This window comes from Coregonus clupeaformis, unplaced genomic scaffold, assembly GCF_020615455.1.
Source record: "Coregonus clupeaformis isolate EN_2021a unplaced genomic scaffold, ASM2061545v1 scaf0212, whole genome shotgun sequence".
NCBI classification, from domain to species: Eukaryota; Metazoa; Chordata; class Actinopteri; order Salmoniformes; family Salmonidae; genus Coregonus; species Coregonus clupeaformis.
Window position 1 is genome coordinate 108272 of NW_025533667.1, and position 26124 is coordinate 134395.

The following is a 26124-nucleotide window of genomic DNA, read 5'->3' on the forward strand; positions in this document are numbered from 1 at the left end:
GATCTAGAGTGTCACCCCCTTTGAAGAGGGGGATGACCGCGGCAGCTTTCTAATCTCTGGGGATCACAGACGTTACGAAAGAGAGGTTGAACAGGCTAGTAATAGGGGTTGCGACAGTTTCGGTGGCTATTTTTAGAAAGAAAGGGTCCAGATTGTCTAGCCCAGATGATTTGTAGGGGTCCAGATTTTGCAGCTCTTTCAGAACATCAGCTGTCTGAATTTGTGTGAAGGAGAAGTGGGTGGGGGGGGTATGGGCAAGTTGCAGCGGAGGGTGCAGAGCTGGTGGCCGGGGTAGTGGTAGCCAGGTGGAAAGCATGGCCAGCCATAGCAAAATGCTTGTTGAAATTCTCGATTATTGTAGATTTATCGGTGGTGACAGTGTTTCCTAGCCTCAGTGCAGTGGGTAGCTTGGAGGAGGTGCTCTTATTCTCCATGGACTTTACAGTGTCCCAAAACGTTTTGTAGTTAGTGCATCAAGATAAAAATGTCTGTTTGGAAAAAGCTAGCCTTTGCTTTCCTAACTGCTTGTGTATATTGGTTCTTAACTTCCCTGAAAAGTTGCATATTGTGGGTGCTATTCGATGCTAATGCAGTATGCCACAGGATGTTTTTGTGCTGGTCAAGGGCAGTCAAGTCTGAGGAGAACCAGGGGCTATATCTGTTCTTAGTTCTGAATTTTTTGAGATTGAGAGGAAAGCACTTTTAAAAAACAACCACGCATCCTCTACTGACGGAATGAGATCGATATCCACCCAGGATACCTGGGCCAGGTCAATTAGGAAGGCCTGCTCGCTAAAGTGTTTTAGGGAGCGTTTGACAGTGATGAGGGGTGGTCGTTTGACTGCGGACCCGTTACGGACGCAGGCAATAAGGCAGTGATCGCTGAGATCCTGGTTGAAGACAGCGGAGGTGTATTTAGAGGGTAAGTTAGTCAGGATGATATCTATGAGGGTGCCCATGTTTACGAATTTAGGGTTGTACCTGGTAGGTTCCTTGATAATTTGTGTGAGATTGAGGGCATCTAGTTTGGATTGTAGGATGGCCGGGGTGTTAAGGGTGTCCAGGGCACAGCTGGGAGGGGGGGAATGTAGCAAGCAGCAACAGTGAGAGACTTATTTCTGGAAAGGTGGATTTTTAGAAGACCTGGCTAGTATGATAGAGCTCTGCAGGCTATCTCTACAGTAGATTGCAACTCCACCCCCTTTGGCAGTTCTATCTAGACGGAAAATGTTGTAGTTGGGGATGGACATTTCTGAATTTTTGGTGGCCTTCCTAAGCCAGGATTCAGACACTGCTAGAACATCAGGGTTGGCGGAGTGTTCTAACGCAGTGAATAACTCAAACTTAGGAAGGAGGCTTCTGATGTTAACGTGCAGAAAACCAAGGCTTTTTGACGGTTACAGAAGTCAACAAATGATAGCTCCTTGGGAGTAGGAGTGATACTGGGGGCTGCAGGGCCTGGGTTAGCCTCTACATCACCAGAGGAACAGAGGAGGACTAGAATAAGGATATGGCTAAAGGCTTTAAGAACTGGTCTTCTAGTGCATTGGGTACAGAGAATAAAAGGGGCAGATTTCCGGGCGTTGTAGAATAGATTCAGGGCATTATGTACAGACAAGGATGTGGAAGGATATGAGTACAGTGGAGGTAAACCTAAGCGTTGGGTAACACTGAATGAGATAGCATCACTGGAGGCACCGATTGAGCCGGTCTCGGCGTGTATGGGGGTGGAACAAAGGAGCTATTTGAGGCAGTTTGAGAGGGACTTGGGGTTCTACAGTAAATTGTATAATAAGAACTAACTGGAACAGCAATAGGCAAGGCATATTGACATGGGAGAGAGGCATAAAGCAATCACAGGTGTTATTAGAGAGAGCTAAGACAACAACTGGTAATGGCGATGAAAGTTTGGGCTGAGGCTAAACAGCTAAACAGGACAGGGTACCGCGTAAAGGAACAGTCCAGCAGGCATCAGCTGTGCAGCTGAGTGATCATAAGGTCCAGTGAACAGCTATATGTGAGTCCGAGAGCAGTTCGAATTGATGCTAATCACCCGACCTCAACCCAATTGAGATGATTTTGGATGAGTCGGACCGCAGAGTGAAGGAAAAGCAGCCAACAAGTGCTCAGCATATGAGGGAACTCCTTCAAGACTGTTGGAAAAGCATTCCTCATGAAGCTGGTTGAGAGAATGCCAAGAGTGTGCAAAGCTGTCATCAAGGTTTACTCAAACAGACACTCAACAAATACAGAACAAAAGTCAGGCAAGGGGAATACAGATAGCCTGGGTTCATGTCACAGCAAAGGGGAATACAGATAGCCTGGGTTCATGTCACAGCAAAGGGGCTGTACAGATACCTCTAGATGTTTGTGTTGGCATGAAAAACAGTTTTTGTTGGCATGCAAATGGGAGCTCTGGTCAGGGACACAGCTGTGGTGAGTAGTACTATTTATCTTCTTAAAGGGGAGCTCTGGTCCTGAGTGGCGCAGTGGTCTAAGGCAATGCATCGCAGTGCTAACTGTGCCACTAGAGATCCTGGTTCGAATCCAGGCTCTGTCGCAGCCGGCCGCGACCGGGAGACTCATGGGCGGCGCACAATTGGCCCAGCGTCGTCCAGGGTAGGGGAGGTATTGGCCGGCAGGGATGTAGCTCAGTTGATAGAGCATGGCGTTTGCAATGCCAGGGTTGTGGGTTCGATTCCCACGGGGGGCCAGTATAAAAAAAAAAAATATATGTATTCACTAACTGTAAGTCGCTCTGGATAAGAGCGTCTGCTAAATGACTAAAATGTAAAATGTACTTCTCTTCTTAAAGGGGAGCTCTGGTCAGGGACACAGCTGTGGTGAGTAGCAGTACTTCTTAAAGGGGAGCTCTGGTCAGGGACACAGCTGTGGTGAGTAGTAGTACTTCTCTTCTTAAAGGGGAGCTCTGGTCAGGGACACAGCTGTGGTGAGTAGTAGTACTTCTCTTCTTAAAGGGGAGCTCTGGTCAGGGACACAGCTGTGGTGAGTAGCAGTACTTCTTAAAGGGGAGCTCTGGTCAGGGACACAGCTGTGGTGAGTAGTAGTACTTCTCTTCTTAAAGGGGAGCTCTGGTCAGGGACACAGCTGTGGTGAGTAGTAGTACTTCTTAAAGGGGAGCTCTGGTCAGGGACACAGCTGTGGTGAGTAGTAGTACTTCTCTTCTTAAAGGGGAGCTCTGGTCAGGGACACAGCTGTGGTGAGTAGCAGTACTTCTTAAAGGGGAGCTCTGGTCAGGGACACAGCTGTGGTGAGTAGTAGTACTTCTTAAAGGGGAGCTCTGGTCAGGGACACAGCTGTGGTGAGTAGTAGTACTTCTCTTCTTAAAGGGGAGCTCTGGTCAGGGACACAGCTGTGGTGAGTAGCAGTACTTCTCTTCTTAAAGGGGAGTTCTGGTCAGGGACACAGCTGTGGTGAGTAGCAGTACTTCTTAAAGGGGAGCTCTGGTCAGGGACACAGCTGTGGTGAGTAGTAGTACTTCTTAAAGGGGAGCTCTGTTCAGGGACACAGCTGTGGTGAGTAGTAGTACTTCTCTTAAAGGGGAGCTCTGGTCAGGGACACAGCTGTGGTGAGTAGTAGTACTTCTCTTAAAGGGGAGCTCTGGTCAGGGACACAGCTGTGGTGAGTAGTAGTACTTCTCTTCTTAAAGGGGAGCTCTGGTCAGGGACACAGCTGTGGTGAGGAGTAGTACTTCTTAAAGGGGAGCTCTGGTCAGGGACACAGCTGTGGTGAGGAGTAGTACTTCTTAAAGGGGAGCTCTGGTCAGGGACACAGCTGTGGTGAGGAGCAGTACTTCTTAAAGGGGAGCTCTGGTCAGGGACACAGCTGTGGTGAGTAGTAGTACTTCTCTTCTTAAAGGGGAGCTCTGGTCAGGGACACAGCTGTGGTGAGTAGCAGTACTTCTCTTCTTAAAGGGGAGCTCTGGTCAGGGACACAGCTGTGGTGAGGAGCAGTACTTCTCTTCTTAAAGGGGAGCTCTGGTCAGGGACACAGCTGTGGTGAGGAGTAGTACTTCTTAAAGGGGAGCTCTGGTCAGGGACACAGCTGTGGTGAGTAGTAGTACTTCTCTTCTTAAAGGGGAGCTCTGGTCTGGGACACAGCTGTGGTGAGAAGCAGTACTTCTCTTCTTTGTCATCCAGGAGAGAGGTTGCATCACAGAGGTAATCTTTCCTGAAAGGTGAAATAAATACAATTGTGTAAATGTCTAGTAGTTATGTCTCCATTTTTTTAAGCCCTAGATTGACACTATAAACATGGTCGCTGTGGGCCTGTGTAATAATAATGCTAATAATTGCTTTGCGGCATGTTCAGGATTTGCGAGTCAGTGTACCATTTGAATAAACTAGATATCCTAAATAGTGTTGTGTTTGCGTTAGCTGAAAAATAGGCTATACAACACTAACTCAGCCGACCAGGAGTACCTGTAGGTGAGGACGGGGGAGAGTGACTGATCAATTGTTTTATCCAGGAGAGATGTTTATTTCCGAGCAGGTATTCAACATCATTCCTGAATTAAAATATAAAAAAGGAATTACTAAAAAGCTTTAAAAAAAACACAAAGCTATTTTAAATTTTTTATTATGTGAGCAAACATATTCCGTTTTTTTTTGGAACTGCAATCTAGACTAAATTAATTGGACCTATTTATATAATGAATATGAATTCGGAGGGCAGAAATGATTCAATATTCAAGCATTAGACCTCTCCCTAAAGGCTTCAGTCATACAAAAGTTATACTTAAATCCGAACTGGTTCTCCAGCAGATTAGGAAGAATGTCTCAGCCCGTGTTCAAGCATTGCCTTTTTCCCTTTATTCAGATTACAAACTCTCACTTTCATTTATTTAAAAATGAAATAATCTCAAAAATATTGCTATTTTTAAAACAAGCCATAGAAAGTTGGTTTCAATTTCAGTTTAATCCACCAGAAAAAGTGGAACAGAACAAATAACATAACAAATATTATGTTTTAAAAAGGTATAATCTTTGTAAATGATATCATAAATAGGACTGGTGGAGTTATGCCACACATGCAGCTAACAAAAATATATGGAAATGTCTGCCCAAAATTATAACCAACTAATTGCAGCATTGCCGCAAAAATGGAAGAGGCAAGTGAAAGGGGAGAAAAGGAAGGAACTTGTCTGTCGGCCCTGCATTAAAGACCAAAATTGGTTAAAGAAAATTGTGATGAATAAAAAAAGTATACTAGTTTCATTTAAGGACCAAAAAATTGTGTCATATAGATTGCAAAATAGTTGGGAACAAATGTTCTATGTACCGATTCCATGGCACATGGTTTATGAGCTGATATACAAAACAACACCTGATTCAAAACTTAGAACTTTCCAATTTAAATTATTATACAAAATTCTTGCAACCAATAAAATTGTATATTTATGGGGGACACAACCATCCCAGCTCTGCATATTTTGCTGCGAAGAGACAGAATCATTAGATAATTTGTTTTGGTACTGTCCATATGTAGCTTGTTTTTGGTCGCAGGTTCAGGAATGGCTGAAGAATTGCAACATTTACCTGGAGCTAACTCTGCAAATATTACTGCTTGGTGATTTGAAAAGTCATAGTCAAACGATCAATAATATAATAATACTTTTAGCAAAAATGTTTATCTTTATTTACATTCTGTAGAATGTGAGAATACAAAGGTTCAGAACTTTTGTGAAACATCACATCACAGCTGAAAAATATGAGGCAAATAGAAGTGAAAACTGGATGGTGTTGAGAGATAGATGGGAGGGGTTGAGGATAGCTGATGGGGGATGGACTAATAACAACAAAGAGAACTATTGTAAAATACATAGTGTTCGTAAAATGTACAGTATATAGAATGTATAAGCTGGAAGTAGAAGCCTAAGTGTTGTCGTCCACTAGTTTACTCCAATTAGGGGAGGGGTGGTAGGGTTAGGGGAACATAATAAAGGAAAATATATATTTTTTAAAGGCCATAAATCCAACACAGGTCTACACAATATGTGCAGGTTAACGTCCCTGAATGTGTGGTAGGATAGGCCTATCAACCAGCCCTAAGACAGATAGGCCTTAGCCAGCCCTAAGACAGATAGGCCTTAGCCAGCCCTAAGACAGATAGGCCTTAGCCAGCCCTAAGACAGATAGGCCTTAGCCAGCCCTAAGACAGATAGGCCTTAGCCAGCCCTAAGACAGATAGGCCTATCAGCCAGCCCTAAGACAGATAGGATATCAACCAGCCCTAAGACAGATAGGCCTTAGCCAGCCCTAAGACAGATAGGCCTATCAGCCAGCCCTAAGACAGATAGGCCTATCAACCAGCCCTAAGACAGATAGGCCTATCAGCCAGCCCTAAGACAGATAGGCCTTAGCCAGCCCTAAGACAGATAGGCCTATCAGCCAGCCCTAAGACAGATAGGCCTATCAGCCAGCCCTAAGACAGATAGGCCTATCAGCCAGCCCTAAGACAGATAGGCCTTAGCCAGCCCTAAGACAGATAGGCCTAACAGCCAGCCCTAAGACAGATAGGCCTATCAACCAGCCCTAAGACAGATAGGCCTTAGCCAGCCCTAAGACAGATAGGCCTATCAGCCAGCCCTAAGACAGATAGGCCTTAGCCAGCCCTAAGACAGATAGGCCTTAGCCAGCCCTAAGACAGATAGGCCTATCAACCAGCCCTAAGACAGATAGGCCTTAGCCAGCCCTAAGACAGATAGGCCTATCAGCCAGCCCTAAGACAGATAGGCCTTAGCCAGCCCTAAGACAGATAGGCCTATCAGCCAGCCCTAAGACAGATAGGCCTTAGCCAGCCCTAAGACAGATAGGCCTTAGCCAGCCCTAAGACAGATAGGCCTTAGCCAGCCCTAAGACAGATAGGCCTATCAGCCAGCCCTAAGACAGATAGGCCTTAGCCAGCCCTAAGACAGATAGGCCTAACAGCCAGCCCTAAGACAGATAGGCCTAACAGCCAGCCCTAAGACAGATAGGCCTATCAGCCAGCCCTAAGACAGATAGGCCTATCAGCCAGCCCTAAGACAGATAGGCCTATCAGCCAGCCCTAAGACAGATAGGCCTATCAGCCAGCCCTAAGACAGATAGGCCTATCAGTCTTAGCCCTAAGACAGATAGGCCTATCAGCCAGCCCTAAGACAGATAGGCCTTAGCCAGCCCTAAGACAGATAGGCCTATCAGCCAGCGCTAAGACAGATAGGCCTTAGCCAGCCCTAAGACAGATAGGCCTAACAGCCAGCCCTAAGACAGATAGGCCTAACAGCCAGCCCTAAGACAGATAGGCCTATCAGCCAGCCCTAAGACAGATAGGCCTATCAGCCAGCCCTAAGACAGATAGGCCTATCAGCCAGCCCTAAGACAGATAGGCCTAACAGCCAGCCCTAAGACAGATAGGCCTATCAGCCAGCCCTAAGACAGATAGGCCTATCAGCCAGCCCTAAGACAGATAGGCCTATCAGCCAGCCCTAAGACAGATAGGCCTATCAGCCAGCCCTAAGACAGATAGGCCTATCAGCCAGCCCTAAGACAGATAGGCCTATCAGCCAGCCCTAAGACAGATAGGCCTTAGCCAGCCCTAAGACAGATAGGCCTATCAGCCAGCCCTAAGACAGATAGGCCTTAGCCAGCCCTAAGACAGATAGGCCTAACAGCCAGCCCTAAGACAGATAGGCCTAACAGCCAGCCCTAAGACAGATAGGCCTATCAGCCAGCCCTAAGACAGATAGGCCTATCAGCCAGCCCTAAGACAGATAGGCCTATCAGCCAGCCCTAAGACAGATAGGCCTATCAGCCAGCCCTAAGACAGATAGGCCTTAGCCAGCCCTAAGACAGATAGGCCTATCAGCCAGCCCTAAGACAGATAGGCCTATCAGCCAGCCCTAAGACAGATAGGCCTTAGCCAGCCCTAAGACAGATAGGCCTATCAGCCAGCCCTAAGACAGATAGGCCTTAGCCAGCCCTAAGACAGATAGGCCTATCAGCCAGCCCTAAGACAGATAGGCCTATCAGCCAGCCCTAAGACAGATAGGCCTAACAGTCAGCCCTAAGACAGATAGGCCTATCAGCCAGCCCTAAGACAGATAGGATATCAGCCAGCCCTAAGACAGATGGGCCTAACATTATCACAACAACATGTTAACAACAAAAGACGCATCAAACTGGTTATGCTATTGAACAATTCATGTTGAACAGGCCAAAATAAACGTGCTCTTCAGTGATTTACTTTGATGTTTATATCGCTTATGAAAGTAGTCGATAGAAGATGCGCTAGACTAAACAGAAAAACAAGATACTAAACTTTTACTCAATAAGATTACTTCCTGTAGCTTAGAACGTGACCATGTTCTATTGACTTCTGCCTCAATTTTCATTGCGCAAGCACGAGTTATAGGAAGTAATGGAATCGCTAGTTGAGTCTCTTTATATATCCATGGCAGCGCTCAAGGGGCTTGAACTGCCGAGCTCTCCCTGTAGATTGGGCGGTGACGTATGTCCCCTTGAGTGACAGAACACTGAACCAATTGCGGCGCAACTAGAGAACATTACCAACCCCTACGCTCTGTATTTTCCGCTGGCTGCCCCACCACCACAGAAAGCACTGAGCTATGTTGAAACACCTCCATTTTGGAGCTGCTTTACTCAAGAACACAGAAAAGAGACCATGTTTGTATGCGGCTTTATTACCTCAATGATTTTTTTTTACATTGTTTGCAAACTGATATGTGACACGTATTACATACTCACATATATTGAGGTAGATATGTACATATAACTAGGAATAAAGTGACAGATAATAAACAGTAGCAGCAGCGTATGTGAGTCACAGAATGTAATGTACCCACACTGTTCCCACAACCTAATTACATGTTCTGCGAAACTTTAAAGAACTCAGAAAGGCTGTTTTGTCAACATTCTTGAAACATCAAAGCAATGTTTTGTGCACCCTGATACAAACATTATCTGAATGTTAGCACAACTGGACAGTATCTCTTGTCATGTCCCCACAATGTTACCACAACCTAATGAAACATTCTGGGAACCTTTAAAGAATAGATGTAACGTATACACAGGGAGTAAGGAAGCAGGTGCAGAAGGTGAGTTTAATAATAATAAACATAAAGAAAATACAAAACAGGAGACGCGTACTGAACGTAACCAAAATCAATACTGCCTGATGACTGAGGCTACAGAGGGCTATATGAAGGGAGAGTAATCAGGGTGGTGATGAAGTTCAGCTGTGCGTAACAATGGGGACCAGGTGTGCGTAATGATGGTTGCCAGGTGTGTGTAATGATGGTTGCCAGGTGTGTGTAATGATGGTTGCCAGGTGTGTGTAATGATGGTTGCCAGGTGTGTGTAATGATGGTTGCCAGGTGTGTGTAATGATGGTTGCCAGGTGTGTGTAATGATGGTTGCCAGGTGTGTGTAATGATGGTTGCCAGGTGTGTGTAATGATGGGTGCCAGGTGTGTGTAATGATGGTTGCCAGGTGTGCGTAACGATGGGGAGCAGGTGTGTGTAATGATGGTTGCCAGGTGTGTGTAATGATGGTTGCCAGGTGTGTGTAATGATGGTTGCCAGGTGTGTGTAATGATGGTTGCCAGGTGTGTGTAATGATGGTTTTCAGGTGTGTGTAATGATGGTTGCCAGGTGTGTGTAATGATGGTTGCCAGGTGTGTGTAATGATGGTTGCCAGGTGTGTGTAATGATGGTTGCCAGGTGTGTGTAATGATGGTTGCCAGGTGTATGTAACGATGGGGAGCAGGTGTGTGTAATGATGGTTGCCAGGTGTGTGTAATGATGGTTGCCAGGTGTGTGTAATGATGGTTGCCAGGTGTGCACAATGTGGGTTGCCAGGACCGGTGGTTAGTAGACCAGTGACGTAACACGCCGGAGGGAGGGAGCAGGAGTAGGCGTAACAACAGACTAAATGTGTTCTGGAGCATTCTTGTATCATCTGGTGAATGTTTCTTGCACCCTAAAAGAAACAACTGCACAACTGGACAGTTTTGGTGTTTTGGGAACATATCTTTTGTGATGTCTCAACAATGTTCCCACCAGACTGTTTCCACAACCTAATTAAACGTTCAGGGAACCTTTAAAGAACAGATTAAGCAAATGTTTTGGGGAATGTTCTGTGGTGGTTGTAACAGATGTCGTGAACAACATTTTTGTGAATGTTAGAACATTCCAAGGATATTTAATCTAAAACATTTTAAATAATTAAATACATTTGATCAAAAACATTATCTGAATGTTTTTAAGATTTTATCATCCTAATGTTAGATGAAACCCTAACTAGAACTTTATGGGAATCTTAGCTAATGTTCTGGGAATGTTCCCGGTTTGCTGGGTTGACATTACAAGATGCAATATACTCAGAAAGTAGATACAGTTGAAGTCGGAAGTTTACATACACCCTAGCCAAATACTTTTAAACTCTGTTTTTCAAAATTCCTGACATTTAATCCTAGTAAAAATTCCCTGTCTTAGGTCAGTTAGGATCACCACTTTATTGTAAGAATGTGAAATGTCAGTATAATAGTGGAGAGAATGATTTATTTCAGCTTTTATTTCTTTCATCACATTCCCAGTGGGTCAGAATTTTACATACACTCAATTAGTATTTGGTAGCATTGCCTTTAAATTGTTTAACTTGGGTCAAACATTTCGGGTAGCCTTCCACAAGCTTCCCACAATAAGTTGGGTATTTTGGCCCATTCCTCCAGACAGAGCTGATATAACTGAGTCAGGTTTGTAGGCCTCCTTGCTCGCACACGCCTTTTCAGTTCTGCCCACAGATTTTCTATAGGATTGAGGTCAGGGCTTTGTGATGGCCACTCCAATACCTTGACTGTTATCCTTAAGCGATTTTGCCACAACTTTGGAAGTATGCTTGGGGTCATTGTCCATTTGGAAGACCCATTTGCGACCAAGCTTTAACTTCCTGACTGATGTCTTGAGATGTTGCTTCAATATATCCACATAATTTTCCTTCCTCATGATTCCATCTATTTTATGAAGTGCACCAGTCCCTCCTGCAGCAAAGCACCCCCACAGCATGACGCTGCCACCCCTGTGCTTCACGGTTGGGATGGTGTTCTTCGGCTTGCAAGCAGCCCCCTTTTTCCTCCAAACATAACGATGGTCATTATGGCCAAATAGTTATATTTTAGTTTCATCAGACCAGAGGACATTGCTCCAAAAAGTACAATATTTGTCCCCATGTGCAGTTGCAAACCGTAGTCTGGCTTTTTTATGAAGGTTTTGGAGCAGTGGCTTCTTCCTTACATTTACATTTTAGTCATTTAGCAGACGCTCTTATCCAGAGCGACTTACAGTTAGTGCATACATTATTTTATATTTATCATACTGGCCCCCCGTGGGAATCGAACCCACAACCCTGGCGTTGCAAACGCCATGCTCTACCAACTGAGTTACATCCCTGCCGGCCATTCCCTCCCCTACCCTGGACAAATTACGCGCCGCCCCATGGGTCTCCCGGTCGCGGCCGGCTACGACAGAGCCTGGATTCGAACCAGGATCTCTAGTGGAACAGCTAACACTGCGATGCAGTGCCTTAAACCACTGCGCCACTCGGGAGACCTTGCTGAGGGGCCTTTCAGGTTATGTCGATATGGGACTCATTTTACTGTGGATATAGATACTTTTGTACCTGTTTCCTCCAGCATCTTCACAAGATCCTTTGCTGTTGTGCTGGGATTGATTTGCACTTTTCGCACCATAGTACGTTCATCTCCAGGAGACAGAACGCGTCTCCTTCCTGAGCGGTATGACGGCTGCGTGGTCCCATGGTGTTTATACTTGTGTACTATTGTTTGTACAGATGAACGTGGTACCTTCAGGCGTTTGGATATTGCTCCCAAGGATGAACCAGACTTGTGGAGGTGTTCTATTTTTTTTCTGAAGTCTTGGCTGATTTCTTTTGATTTTCCCATGATGTCAAGCAAAGAGGCACTGAGTTTGAAGGTAGGCCTTGAAATACATCCACAGGTACACCTCCAATTGACTCAATTGATTTCAATTAGCCTATCAGAAGCTTCTAAAGCCATGTCATCATTTTCTGGAATTTACAAAGCTGTTTAAAGGCTCAGTCAACTTAGTGTATGTAAACTTCTGACCCACTGGAATTTTGATACAGTGAATTATAAGTGAAATGATCTGTCTGTAAACAATTGTTGGAAAAATTACTTGTTTCATGCACAAAGTAGATGTCCTAACCGACTTGACAAAACTATAGTTTGTTAACAAGAAACTTGTGGAGTGGTTGAAAAACAAGTTTTAATGTCTCCAACCTAAGTGTATGTAAACTTCCGACTTCAACTGTATACCCCTTGCTTATTCCACATTTTGTTGTGTTACACCCTGAATTCAAAATAGATTAAGTTGATATTTTTTCCATCGATCTACACACAATACCCTATAATGACAAATTAAAAACATGTTTTTAGACATTTTTTTTTATGTATGGAAAATTAAATACAAAAATTTGTCATGTACATAAGTATTAACACCCCTGAGTCAAAACATGTTAGAATCATATTTGGCAGCAATTACAGCTGTGAGTCTTTCTGGGTAAGTCTCTAAGAGCTTTGCACACCTGGATTGTACAATATTTTCACATTATTATTTTTGAAATTCTTCAAGCTTTGTCAATTTGGTTGTTCATCACTGCTAGACAGCCATTTTAAAGCCTTGCCATAGATTTTCAAGCCGATTTAAGTCAAAACTTTAACTAGGCCCCTCAGGAACATTCAATGTTGTCTTGGTAAGCAACTCCAGTGTATATTTGGCCTTGTGTTCTAGGTTGTCCTGCTGAAAGGTGAATCTGTCTCCCAGTGTCTGTTGGAAAGCAGACTGAACCAGGTTTTCATCTAGGATTTTGCCTGTGCTTAGCTATATCCCTTTTCTTTTTATCCTGAAAAACCCCCTAGTCCTTGCCGATGACAAGCATACCAATAACATGATGCAACCACTACCATGCTTGAAAATATGAAAAGTGGTACTCAGTGATGTGTTGTGTTGGATTTGCCCCGAACATAACACTTTGTATTCACGACATAGAGTTCATTTCTTTGCCACATTTTTTGCTGTTTTACTTTAGTGCCTTATTGCCAACAGGATGCATGTTTTGGAATATTTTTTATTCTGTACTAACTTCCTTCTTTTCACTCTGTCATTTAGGTTAGTATTGTGGAGTAACTACAATGTTGATGATCCATCCTCAGTTTTCTCCTATCACAGCCATTACACTCAGTAACTGTTTTAAAGTCACGACTGGCCTCTTGGTGAAATCCCTGAGCGGTTTCCTTCCTCTCCGGCAACTGAGTTAAGACAAGGACACCTGTGTCTTTGTAGTGACTGGGTGTATTGATACACCATCCAAAGTGTAATTAATCATTTCACCATGCTCAAAGGGATATTCAATGTCTGCTTTTTTTTTAACCCATCTGCCAATAGGTGCCCTTCTTTGCGAGCCATTGGAAAATCTCTGTGGTCTTTGTGGTTGAATCTGTGTTTGAAATTCGCTGCTTGACTAAGGGACCTTACAGATAATTGTATGTGTGGGGTACAGAGATGAGGGAGGCATTCAAAAATCATGTTAAACACTATTATTGCACACAGAGTGAGTCCATACAATTTATTATGTGACTTGTTAAGCAAATTTTAACTCCTGAACTTATTTAGGCTTGCCATAACAAAGGGGTTGAATACGTATTGACTCAAGACATTTCAGCTTTTCATTTAATTAATTTGTAAAAATTTCTAAAAACAGAATTCCACTTGGACATTATGGGGTATTGTGTAGACCAGTGACACAAAATCTCAATTTAATCGATTTTAAATTCAGGCTGTAAAACAACAAAATGTGGAAAAAGTCAATGGGTGTGAATAATTTCTGAAGGCACTGTACTATGTATTTTCTTTTGAGATTTTCCCATTTATTTTTGACACACCCAGCTGCAACCTTTCCCTCCAGGTTTTTCACATATATCTTAGACAAGGCACAAAAACAAATCAAGCTGGTCATTAGCATATATATTAAATATACAGTGGCGTACACACACTAGGCATGCATGAAACGTTTACTAGTCTCTACAATATAGACAGACTATGAACTCATGAAACACCTTCAAGAATAAACAAAATAACAAAAGCTAACGTTAGCTGACTAAAGTTAAATGATGTTACTAGGCTAAATTATGGCTAGGTGGTAGCCTCCAACACGATTGAAATTGAGAGCTAAGCTGGCTACTTAATTTAAAATGTAAACTATCAACGTTCACATTTTTATAGTAAATTCTTTAGAACACATTTAATTGCTCAATATTATTTTACACAATATTGCCTTTTTTGTACTGTGTGAGCTACTTCACCGCTTGTACTGAGGTGTATGCCATGGTCCTCTGTAGCTCAATTGGTAGAGCATGGCGCTTGTAAGGCCAGGGTAGTGGGTTTGATCCAAAGGGTTAGGGTTAACCCACCCATATGTAAAAATGTATTCACACATGACTGTAAGTCGCTTTAGATAAAAGCGTCTGCTAAATGGAATATTATATTATTTTCAAAACTGAAATTGCTGTGAAACTCTGCCCATTTTCTGAAGAATTGCATTGTGGGGCGACATAGCACAGAAATAGTGTCCATCGCTTTTACACTTCGTATTTGGACAAAAGTAGTACGTCATCCAGGTACTTTTGGCATACTAAATCTATCCATACTTTGTACAATAAGCATACTACATACTCAAATTATGTCGCAAATAGTACGGTTATGTCACGACTTCTGCCGAGGCTGCCTCCCCTCCTTGTTCGGGCAGGTTTCGGCGTTCGGTGTCACCGGCTTACTAGCTACTGCCGATCCATTTACCATCACTCCATTAGTCATGTCTTCAATCACACACACCTGGTCCTTATTCCCTCATTAGTCATTGTATAAGTGTTCCCTCTGCTTCCTTGTCTTTGTGGGTGATTGTTTATTGTGGAGGTTAGTGAAGCGGATGTAGTTAGTATCGACGGATGTAGTTAGTATCGACAGGAATATTTTCCCGTGCGCCCGTTTTGTGCCCTGGAATGTGTTTGACGCATTTCTGCGGAAACCTGTATTTTGCGGAATAAAGCCTATTATTCTGTGATTTACCCTCCTGCGCCTGACTCCTTAAACACCACCTCATCACAGGTTAGTATGAGTAGTATCCAAACACAGCTATAGTGTAGAATATCGACCAGGGTTTTCATTAGCTGGTAATAGCTGGCTTTTGGCTAATATTCCTATAAAAAAATTGAAAATCCTTTAAATAAAATTGGTTTTGGCCTATTGTCCGGGGAGAACAAGAAATAATGCTTTTTAGCCTATTCATTGATGGGAAATACCAGTCGATGTAAATACATTTGACTGGTCATGCTTATCAGTCTATAGGTTAATTTGCATAATTTAGTGGAATTAAATTGGTGCACGTGTAGGATACAGTACATTCGTTATGTATCTTATTTATCACATGCTACAGCATACAGAGCCTTGGAGCTGAAAATCTGACACCTCGAGAGAGCTGCTGCAGCATCTCAAATGCCAACTGAAGGCAGGCTTCATCAGCGCATCACACACCACTTTGCAATGAGTTAGAGGCAGTAGGCTATGAATCTAGAAAAAATATTCTTAATTTTCTGAAACCTGAACGTTTTAATACATTGTGAGGCATGTCTTACCTTGCTCCTAGGATTCCTTACATTGTCTCCCGAGTGGCGCAGTGGTCTAAGGCACTGCATCGCAGTGCTATCTGTGCCACTAGAGATCCTGGTTTGAATCCAGGCTCTGTTGTAGCCGGCCGCGACAGGGAGACCCATGGGGCGGCGCACAAATTGGCCCAGCGTCATCCAGGGTACGGGAGGGAAAGGCCGGCAGGGATGTAGCTCAGTTGGTAGAGCATGGCGTTTGCAACACCAGGGTTGTGGGTTCGATTCCCACGGGGGGCCAGTATGAATAAATAATAATAAAAATAATGTATGCACTCACTCACTGTAAGTCGCTCTGGATAAGAGCGTCTGCTAAATGACGTAAATGCTTCAAGGATCTCCTCTCTTTCTACATTTCTAATGGATATTTTCATCTCTGTCATGAAACCGCTCGCATGTACCGCTTTTGACAAGTGTTTTCCACTCATTGCATTATGGAACGAACATTCGCATGTAGCCTACAGCCTTGTGCGTATTGCTGCGCTTATAATGTGAAGAAACAATAGTTTATCAACATTTTAAGCTAAACGTTCTGATCTGTTGCATCAGATTCATTGCTTAAAATAAAAAAATATGTAGCCTAGGCCTACTGGTTGTATGAATTAGGGATCTGTCTTCCCACAACTGTCCCAGAGTCTGTTTGGAATAGGCTATTTATTTCTCGACAAGCTGGCCAATAGAATAGGGGGATATTAGATTGACAGACTAGTGATTTGGCTGTTCGTTGATCGTCTTGTTGGTGAGGAAAAGTAAATGTGGACAGTTATTCTAACATCTTCAAAGTGCGCATCAGAATTCGGTAAGAAGGACCCCACATCTTTTGCATCCTCGACTTGCATGTTCTTTTAATATGAATTGCTATAATCTAAATGTGATTTCTGTCATTCTGAGCACTGTGGGTGGACGCCCTATTCAGGTTACGCACCCAATGCATATGGGTCAGGCAGATCTCTCAAATGTCTGGTAAATTAAAATGTTGCTGTTCAAATGTCCGGTGCAACATTTTCTTAACGAAAACCCTGATATCTACCTCTGCATAGATTTACATAGTTTAGTATACTTCAGTCATAGCAGTATTGATATTCACTATAATAATCTTGTTGTTCCCCTGTGTGTGTGTCAGGCGGAGTTCTCTGAGATCAACCTGGTATCCCATGCCAACGGGACGTGTAACGTGGACATGCAGTTGATCAGGAACGGAACCAAAGTGGTGAGGTGAGTAATGGTTCCATCCATGCTACTGCTAAGCACCATCTGAGTGCTCTGCTTCAGACCACTTCAGACTGTTCCAGACCCCTTCAGACCACTTCAGACTGTTCCAGACCCCTCTAGACCGCTTCAGACCACTTCAGACTGTTCCAGACCACTTCAGACTGTTCCAGACCCCTCTAGACCGCTTCAGACCACTTCAGACTGCTTTAGATCACTTCAGGAATCTGCGCTGAGATTGTTTTCATTGTCTTCTCAGCCTATCTAATGTAAAGTATTGGAAACTCCTAGGATTCCTTACATTTGCTCTGACCCTGCTCAAGTTTGCTTGGCCGGCACCCAGTAAGTAGGCACCCCCATGGATGCCTTTCAGAACCCATTTTAAAACTCCACCTGTTTCGTTTTGGTTAGTTCCATTGTTGGTTGAGCGACAATTTTGGGGTTTCTTATTGGGGAACGTTAACAAGCATGTTTCCCTTTATGCTATGAAATGCTACACTGTTAAAAAGATCCTGTAATTGTACAGTACACTACAGGCTACTGGTTGCAATGAAAGTACGGTAAACAACAAGTTATTGAATTTTGTGGAAATTGCTGTGAATTCTGCGTTAACTAACTGGGAACTAGTTTTCAGTAAGTTATTGTAAAATGTACATTAACTCAACCCTCATACTACCAACATATTTTACATACATGGATTACCAATTGGGGTAATTTTGACTCCAAGAAGAAATGTATTGGAAAAAACAACAATCATAGCAAAATATCAACAACATTTTTATCTAAACATCATTAGACATATAAATAATGTTATCTGAAATAAAAAAATAACCAAAACAGACTTTTGTTTTGAGCAAAATGACAGTTAATTTGCATATGTAAAACAAGAATTTAAAATGTTCCCTTAAATAATGTGCAGCTCTTTTTCCAAAGTACGATCCACATAAGTACAAAAAAGCTGATTTACCATCATTTGATTGTAGTACCATTTAGGTTTTAGAATTTTGAAGTAAATTCTTTGTCATATTAATATGTGATTAGGAGTCAGGCGCAGGAGGGTAAATCACAGAATACAGAGTTTATTCCGTCGTACACAGTTGAGCTGGATAGCGACAACAAAATACAGGCACAGGGGAACAATCTACCAATACAAGATACGAGTAGCTCCACCGAGCTACACTCAACTCACATAAAACAATCACCCACAAGGACAAGGGGGCATAGGGAACACTTATACACAGACTAATGAGGGGATATGAACCAGGTGTGTGTAATTGACAAGACAAATGCAATGATATATGCAGTGGCTAGTAAGCCGGTGACGACGAACGCCGAAGCTGCCTGAACAAGGAGGGGAGGCAGCCTCGGCGGAAGTCGTGATATAATGTGGTAAAAAACACTGCCATTTAAAGGGGCGGTGCACTGTTTGAAATATACTTAATTTTATTGACAAAGTGATTCATCCATTGATTCTGAGAGACAATGAACAGAAATATGGCTTAGTTTAATGTATTTACTCACCCCACACCCAGCAGTAGGATCACTGCTAGTGAAACAATGGGAGTGGTAGGGCCTATGGCAGGATGCTTCAAAAGCATTTCTAAATCCTCTGTCACGTCAGACCAAACGTTATAGCAATCCAAATACTATTACAGGTTGACTATACAGCGCATTCGGAAAGTATTCAGACTCCTTGACTTCTTCCACATTTTGTTACGTTACAGCCTTATTCTAAAATGGATGAAATAAAACAATTTCCTCAGCAATCTACACACAATACCCCATAGTGACAAAGCAAAAACAGGTTTATAGAAAATGTTGCACATTTATTAAAAATAAAAAAATAAAAAAACCTTATTTACATAAGTATTCAGACCCTTTGCTATGAGACTCAAAATTGAGCTCAGGTGCATCCTGTTTCCATTGATCATCCTTGATGTTTCTACAACTTGATTGGAGTCCACCTGTGGTAAATTCAATTGATTGGACATGATTTGGAACGGTACACACCTGTCTATAGAAGGTCCCACAGTTGACCGTGCATGTCAGAGCAAAAACCAAGCCATGAGGTCGAAGGAATTGTCCGTATAGCTCAGAGACAGGATTGTGTCAAGGCAAAGATCTGGGGAAGGGTACCAAAAAATGTCTACAGCATTGAAGGTCCCCAAGAACACAGTGGCCTCCATCATTCTTAAATGGAAGAAGTTTGGAACAACCAAGACTCTTCCTAGACCTGGCCGCCCGGCCAAACTGAGCAATCGGAGGTCACTCTGAGAGAGCTCCAGAGTTCCTCTATGGAGATGGAGGAACCTTCCAGAAGGACAACCATCTCTGCAGCACTCCACCAATCAGGCCTTTTATGGTAGAGTGGCCAGACGGCAGCCACTCTTCAGTAAAAGGCACATGAAAGCCCGCTTGGAGTTTGCCAAAAGGCACCTAAAGACTCTCAGACCATGAGAAACAAGATTCTCTGGTCTGATGAAACCAAGATTTAACTCTTTGACCTGAATGCCAAGCGTCACGTCTGGAGGAAACCAGGCACCATCCCTACGGTGAAGCATGGTTGTGGCAGCAGCATGCTGTTGGGATGTTTTTCAGCAGCAGGGACTGGGAGACTAGTCAGGATTGAGGAAAGATGAACGGAGCAAAGTACAGAGCGATCCTTGATGAAAACCTGCTCCAGAGCGTTCAGGACTTCAGACTGGGGAGAAGGTTTACCTTCCAACAGGACAACAACCCTAAGCACACAGACAAGACAACGCAGGAGTGGCTTCGGGACAAGTCTCTGAATGTCCTTGAGTGGCCCAGCCAGAGTCCGGACTGGAACCCGATTGAACATCTCTGGAGAAACCTGAAAATAGCTGTGCAGCGACGCTCCCCATCCAACCTGACAGAGCTTGAGAGGATCTGCAGAGAAGAATGGGAGAAACTCCCTAAATACAGGTTTGCCAAGCTTGTAGACTCGAGGCTGTAATCGCTGCCAAAGGTTCTTCAACAAAGTACTGAGTAAAGGGCCTGAATACTTATGTAAATGTCATATTTCACACACATATTTCAATAAATTAACCTGTTTTTGCTTTGTCATTATGGGGTATTGTGTGTAGATTGATTGGGGGGGACAGTTCTATCAAGTATTTACACCATTGGCAGACTTTGTATCAAAATTAACCCTGTCGGTAGTATGAGGGTTAATAGCCAGTAACTGCTAGTAACGTACTTGCAACTAGCTGCCAGTAACTTACTATACTTTCACTGAACTTACAAGATAGCTTAACATTAGTTAACTACTAAGCATTCTTTGTGGTGAGCACACTTGGGACTGAGCCCCACCTGGCCTCAACCTCTTGATTGGCAGCAAACTGACCTTCCTGCCACACCATCAGTTAATTTAGTGTGACAGATCAACCACAGTAAGTTACTAGTGAATTTTACAATAATTACTTGCAGCAAGCTAACAGTAAGTCAATTATTGAAAAAAATAAACATGAACTTCCTGGTGACCAACTGCCATTAAGTTACTGTAAAATGCACAGTAACCTCTTAACAGTGCAGCTCTTGATTGTCACAAACTCTTACAAAGATTGTAGAACTGGGAGTGGACAAATTAGGTGCTCAACCAAAAACCACTTAAACCACCCACTCAAGACGCCAGGACGGCGGAGTCAATCACCACCTTCCGGAGACACTTGAAACCCCACCTCTTTAAGGAATACCTGGGATAGGATAAAGTAATCCTTCTACCCCCCCCCTTACCCCACCCCCCCCCCAACAAAAAAAAAAAATCTATATTGTAAAGTGGTTATCCCACTGGCTATAAGGTGAATGCACCAATTTGTGAGTCGCTCCGGATAAGAGTGTCACGAGTTGCTAAGCCAGAACCCAGAAGCAGACCAGGACAAGGTAAGTTGAAACGAAGGTGAGTGTTTATTACAAATTCAAGAGTGATGCTGAATAATCCGGGGAACAGAGCGGGCGGCGTTGATTAGTTGTTGGGGGGTGCAGTGGTTGATCCCATCCTGGGTCGGCAGCCGCCGACCACCAGGCAGAGGTTGGATGAAGGTTCCGGACGGGTGACTGCAGATGGAACAAAACGGGGGTCAGTAAGCAACAACCCAACACGGTGCAAAAACAACAAAACTAACGCTAGGCTCAAAGACTGATACTCTGGTAAACCTGACTGTTCATGGCTAACGATCCGGCAGGAACTGGATGTTAGGCCAGAGCCTAAGAAGGGTGATGATCAGGACCAGGTGTGCAGATTGCTGATGGGATGCAGGTGCGGAAATCAAGAGAGCTCCCCGGGAGCGTTCCCGAACCCTCGGGAAACTGGAGATCACGAACAGAAAAACTAGTCACCAGACAGGACCCGACTCAGACTGCCGGGATCGTTACAGTACCCCCCCTCCGACGAACGCCACCGGGCGGACTCCCCGGAGCGCCAGGATGGAGGCGGTAGAAGTCACTGATGAGGTCAGCATCTAGGACCTGTCGCCGCGGAATCCAACTCCTCTCTTCAGGACCATACCCTCCCAGTCCACGAGATACTGGAAACCCCGGCCCCGCCGTCTGGAATCCATGATGCGACGCACCGTGTAGGCAGGACCACCTCCGATCATCCGAGGAGGAGGAGGAGGAGGCGGAGGAGGCAACAGAGGACTGAGGAAGACAGGCTTGAGGCAGGAGACATGAAAGGTGGGATGGACTCTGAGCGTCCTCGGTAGTTTGAGTCGAACTGCCACTGGATTGATCACCTTCTCCACCACAAACGGACCAATGAACTTCGGTAACAACTTCCTAGACTCAGTCCGTAACGGAAGATCCCGTGTGGCCAACCAAACCCTATCTCCGATGGTATAGGTGGGAGCGGGGATCCGGCGACGATTCGCCTGGAGCTGATACCGGTCCGAAACTCTAAGGAGTGCCTTTCTGGCCCGATGCCAGGTCCGGTGGCAACGACGAATATGGGCCTGAACAGAAGGCACTGAGAGCTCCTTCTCCTGAGAAGGGAACAGGGGAGGTTGGTAGCCATACAGGCACTGGAAGGGAGACATCCCAGTGGCAGATGTAGGGAGAGTATTGTGGGCATACTCAACCCAAGGCAACTGAGAGACCCAGGAGGTGGGGTTGGAAGAGACCAGACAGCGTAGCGTGGATTCCATCTTCTGGTTGGCTCTCTCCGCCTGACCATTGGATTGGGGGTGAAAACCAGATGTGAGACTGACTGTAGCTCCAATGGCCAAACAGAAGGACTTCCAGACAGCAGAGGTAAACTGAGGGCCACGGTCGGAAACGATATCACTGGGCAAACCGTGGACCCTGAAAACCTCCCTAACCAGGATCTCGGACGTCTCCGAGGCAGAGGGAAGCTTGGCAATTGGCACAAAGTGGGCGAACTTGCTGAATCTGTCCACGATAGTCAGAACGACCGTGTTCCCCTCAGAAGCGGGCAACCCAGTGACGAAGTCCAGGGCCAGATGCGACCATGGTCGCCGGGGAATAGGAAGGGGGTGAAGTAGTCCAGAGCTGGGCCGATTGGTACTCTTATTCTGCGCACACACTGGACAGGCAGCAACAAAACCCCGAGTATCCTCGGCCATGGCAGGCCACCAAAAACGTCTCGCGAAGAAACGCCATTGTCCGAGCCACGCCAGGGTGACAAGCCATCTTGCTGGCGTGGGACCATTTGAGGACAGCAGGACGAACCGACTCAGGCACAAACAACCGACCGGGTGGACCGTTACCGGGACCGGGCTGAGTCCGAAGGGCCGCCAGCACCTCCTCCTCAATCTTCCACATAACTGCTCCCACGACGCAGTTCCGGGGGAGAATTGTCTCGGTCTTGGACCCACTCTCCTCCGTCTTGGAGAACCTCCGGGACAAGGCGTCCGCCTTGCCGTTCTTAGATCCAGGTCGGAACGTCAGGGAAAACTTGAATCGTCCGAAAACAACGCCCACCTGGCCTGGACGGGAGTTGAGACGTTTAGCCGATTGCACGTAAGCAAGATTCTTGTGGTCAGTCCAGACAATAAACGGTTGCTCCGCCCCTCCAACCAGTGGCGCCACTCCTCCAAGGCAAGTTTCACCGCGAGAAGCTCCCGGTTACCCACATCGTAATTCCTCTCCGCAGGCGAAAGGCGACGAGAGTAGTAGGCGCAGGGATGGAGTTTACTGTCCGTGGAGCATCGCTGCGACAGGATGGCGCCAACTCCCACATCAGACGCGTCCACTTCAACGACGAACTGACGGGCCGTGTCCGGTTGAGAGAGAATCGGTGCGTTGGTGAATCGCCTCTTCAAATCCAGAAACGCTCGATCCGCCTCCGGATTCCACTTGAAGGTCCTGATACTGGAAGTCAAGGCAGTTAACGGAGCGGCCACACGGCTGTAATCCCGGATGAATCTGCGGTAGAAATTCGCAAACCCCAAAAATCTCTGGAGCTGCAATCTCGGACCGGGCTGGGCCCATTCCAGAACCGCTCTAACCTTCTCCTGGTCCATCCTAATCTCTCCCCTGGAGATGATGTACCCGAGAAAGGATGTCGTGTGGGCGTGAAACTCGCACTTCTCGGCCTTCACGAACAGGCGATTCTCCAACAATCGCTGCAGAACCTGCCGGACATGCTGGACGTGGGTCGGAAGGTTCCTTCGAGAAGATCAGAATGTCATCCAGGTAAACAAACACAAAGAGACCGATCATATCTCTCAGGACGTCGTTCACCATACTCTGGAATACCGCTGGAGCATTGGTCAGTCCAAACGGCATCACCTGATACTCAAGTGACCCATCGGTGTATTGAAACCCGTCAACCACTCGTCCCCCTCTCTGATCCGGACCAGTGATACGCATTGCGTAGGTCTAGCTTGGTGAACACCGTAGCACCCTATAAGGAGTCGAAGGCAGAACTCATCAAGGGCAGGGGATACTTGTTCTTGACCGTGATGTCATTCAACCCCCGATAATCAATACACGGTCGAAGAGAGCCATCCTTCTTACCCACAAAGAAGAATCCTGCCCCCAGGGGTGATGACGAGGGACGAACGAGACCAGCAGCTAGGGACTCCTTGATGTAGGTCTCCAACGCCTCACGTTCAGGTCGGGAGATACTGTATAACCTTCCCTTGGGGTAGACAGCTCCAGGGAACAGGTTGATGGCACAATCATATGGTCGGTGGGGAGGGAGTGACAGAGCCTTCTGCTTACTGAAAACTTCCCCCAAATCGTGATATGTCTCGGGAACCAGGGACAAATCTGGGGGTTTAGCCTCAATCACCTGACTGGGAACCGAATGCGGGCAGGCAGTCTTGAGACAGTTAGCATGACAATCAAGGCTCCAACTCGTTACCTTGCCCGTCACCCAATCGAACGTGGGATTGTGTTCCTTCAGCCAGGGGTATCCAAGGACCAGAGGAACATGGGAAGACGGCAGAATGAAGAATGAAATCATCTCAGAATGATTCCCCGACAACCGCATCTTAACCGGTTCAGTCCTCATCGTGATACGTGCCAGACTACTGCCGTTCAGAGTGGTCGCTTCAATGGCTTCCGGCAATTGCTCCTTGGAAAGCCCCAGCTGTTCCACCAACTCGGCATCAAGAAAGCTTCCATCGGCACCTGAATCGATAAAAGCGTTAATCGCTAAGCTCTGATTCCTGTTCACAAGGGTAGCCGGGAAACGGGGTCTGACAGAGGTACTGAGAGGTTGAAACTGGCTCGCTAAAAGTCCTCCCAACTTTAGCGAGCCGGGCAGTTTGACGACCGCCGGGAACAAGTGGAGATGTAATGTCCCGAGCTACCACAGTAGAGGCAGCAGTTGGTCTTACGTCTATGTTGACGCTCCTCCTTGGTTAACCCGTGCCGCCCCACTTGCATGGGTTCGAATCGAGAGAGGACCTCTCCACTAATCCTTTGTGGTGGAGAATGATCGACGTGTTCTGGTCCACCACCCGACCCGACTGGGAACTGAGAAGCTGATCGATTGGACGGACCCCATTGCTTCTCCCTCCTTCGCTCTCGGACTCGATTATCCACCCGAATAGACAAGGCTACCAAGCTGTCCAGGTCACTAGGCTCCGGATAGGAGATCAACTCATCCTTGAGCTGCTCCGACAGACCCTGGTAAAAGGCCGCTTGCAGAGACTCCTCGTTCCACCCACTCTCCACAGCCAACGTCTTGAACTCGATCACGAAGTCGGCCACGCTGCGAGTTCCTTGGTGAAGCGAAAACAGGCGCCTAGCTGCGTCCCCTCCCTCGGACGGAATGGTCGAAGAGCTTCCTCATCTCGGCCGTGAACCCCTGGTATGAAGCCATGCAGGGGTCTTGTCGTTCCCAAACGGCTGAAGCCCACTCCAGCGCTCGACCACGCAGCAACGCAATCACAAAGGCTATCCTAGCCTTGTCTGTGGCATAAGAGTAGGGCTGTAGATCGAACACTAATCCACACTGCATAAGGAAGGAACGGCATCTTCCCAGCTCCCCCTCATATCTATCCGGCGTCGGAACCTCGGGCTCACGGAAGGACACAGCTCCAGAAGCGGCAGGCGAGATGGGTGAAACCGGTAGTGGATCCTCCACCGGGAAACTTGCGTTGGTTCTGGACCTCCGTCAGACCGGTAGAAAGGTTCCGAACTGACAACGCGATCTCCTGTAGTACCGTGCTATGATGGCCCAACATCTTCTCCTGATGGGTAATGGCATGGCGAACAGAGTCCAGGTCCGCTGGGTTCATTACTGGCCGGATCGTTCTGTCACGAGTTGCTAAGCCAGAACCCAGAAGCAGACCAGGACAAGGTAAGTTGAAACGAAGGTGAGTGTTTATTACAAATTCAAGAGTGATGCTGAATAATCCGGGGAACAGAGCGGGCGGCGTTGATTAGTTGTTGGGGGTGCAGTGGTTGATCCCATCCTGGGTCGGCAGCCGCCGACCACCAGGCAGAGGTTGGATGAAGGTTCCGGACGGGTGACTGCAGATGGAACAAAACGGGGGTCAGTAAGCAACAACCCAACACGGTGCAAAAACAACAAAACTAACGCTAGGCTCAAAGACTGATACTCTGGTAAACCTACTGTTCATGGCTAACGATCCGGCAGGAACTGGATGTTAGGCCAGAGCCTAAGAAGGGTGATGATCAGGACCAGGTGTG

The 26124-nt window shown here is 45.7% G+C and overlaps 1 protein-coding gene across 2 annotated transcripts in view; it reads left to right on the plus strand.

The window, feature by feature from the left end:
• The window catches only part of LOC121559648 (synapsin-2-like), a 264426-nt gene that overhangs the window by 66399 nt on the left and 171903 nt on the right, over positions 1–26124 (plus strand). For both annotated transcript variants that reach the window (XM_045214190.1, XM_045214191.1), the window contains exon 3: positions 16898–16989. In XM_045214190.1, the coding sequence (XP_045070125.1) occupies positions 16898–16989 (92 nt within the window). The remainder of the gene's footprint in view (positions 1–16897; positions 16990–26124) is intronic.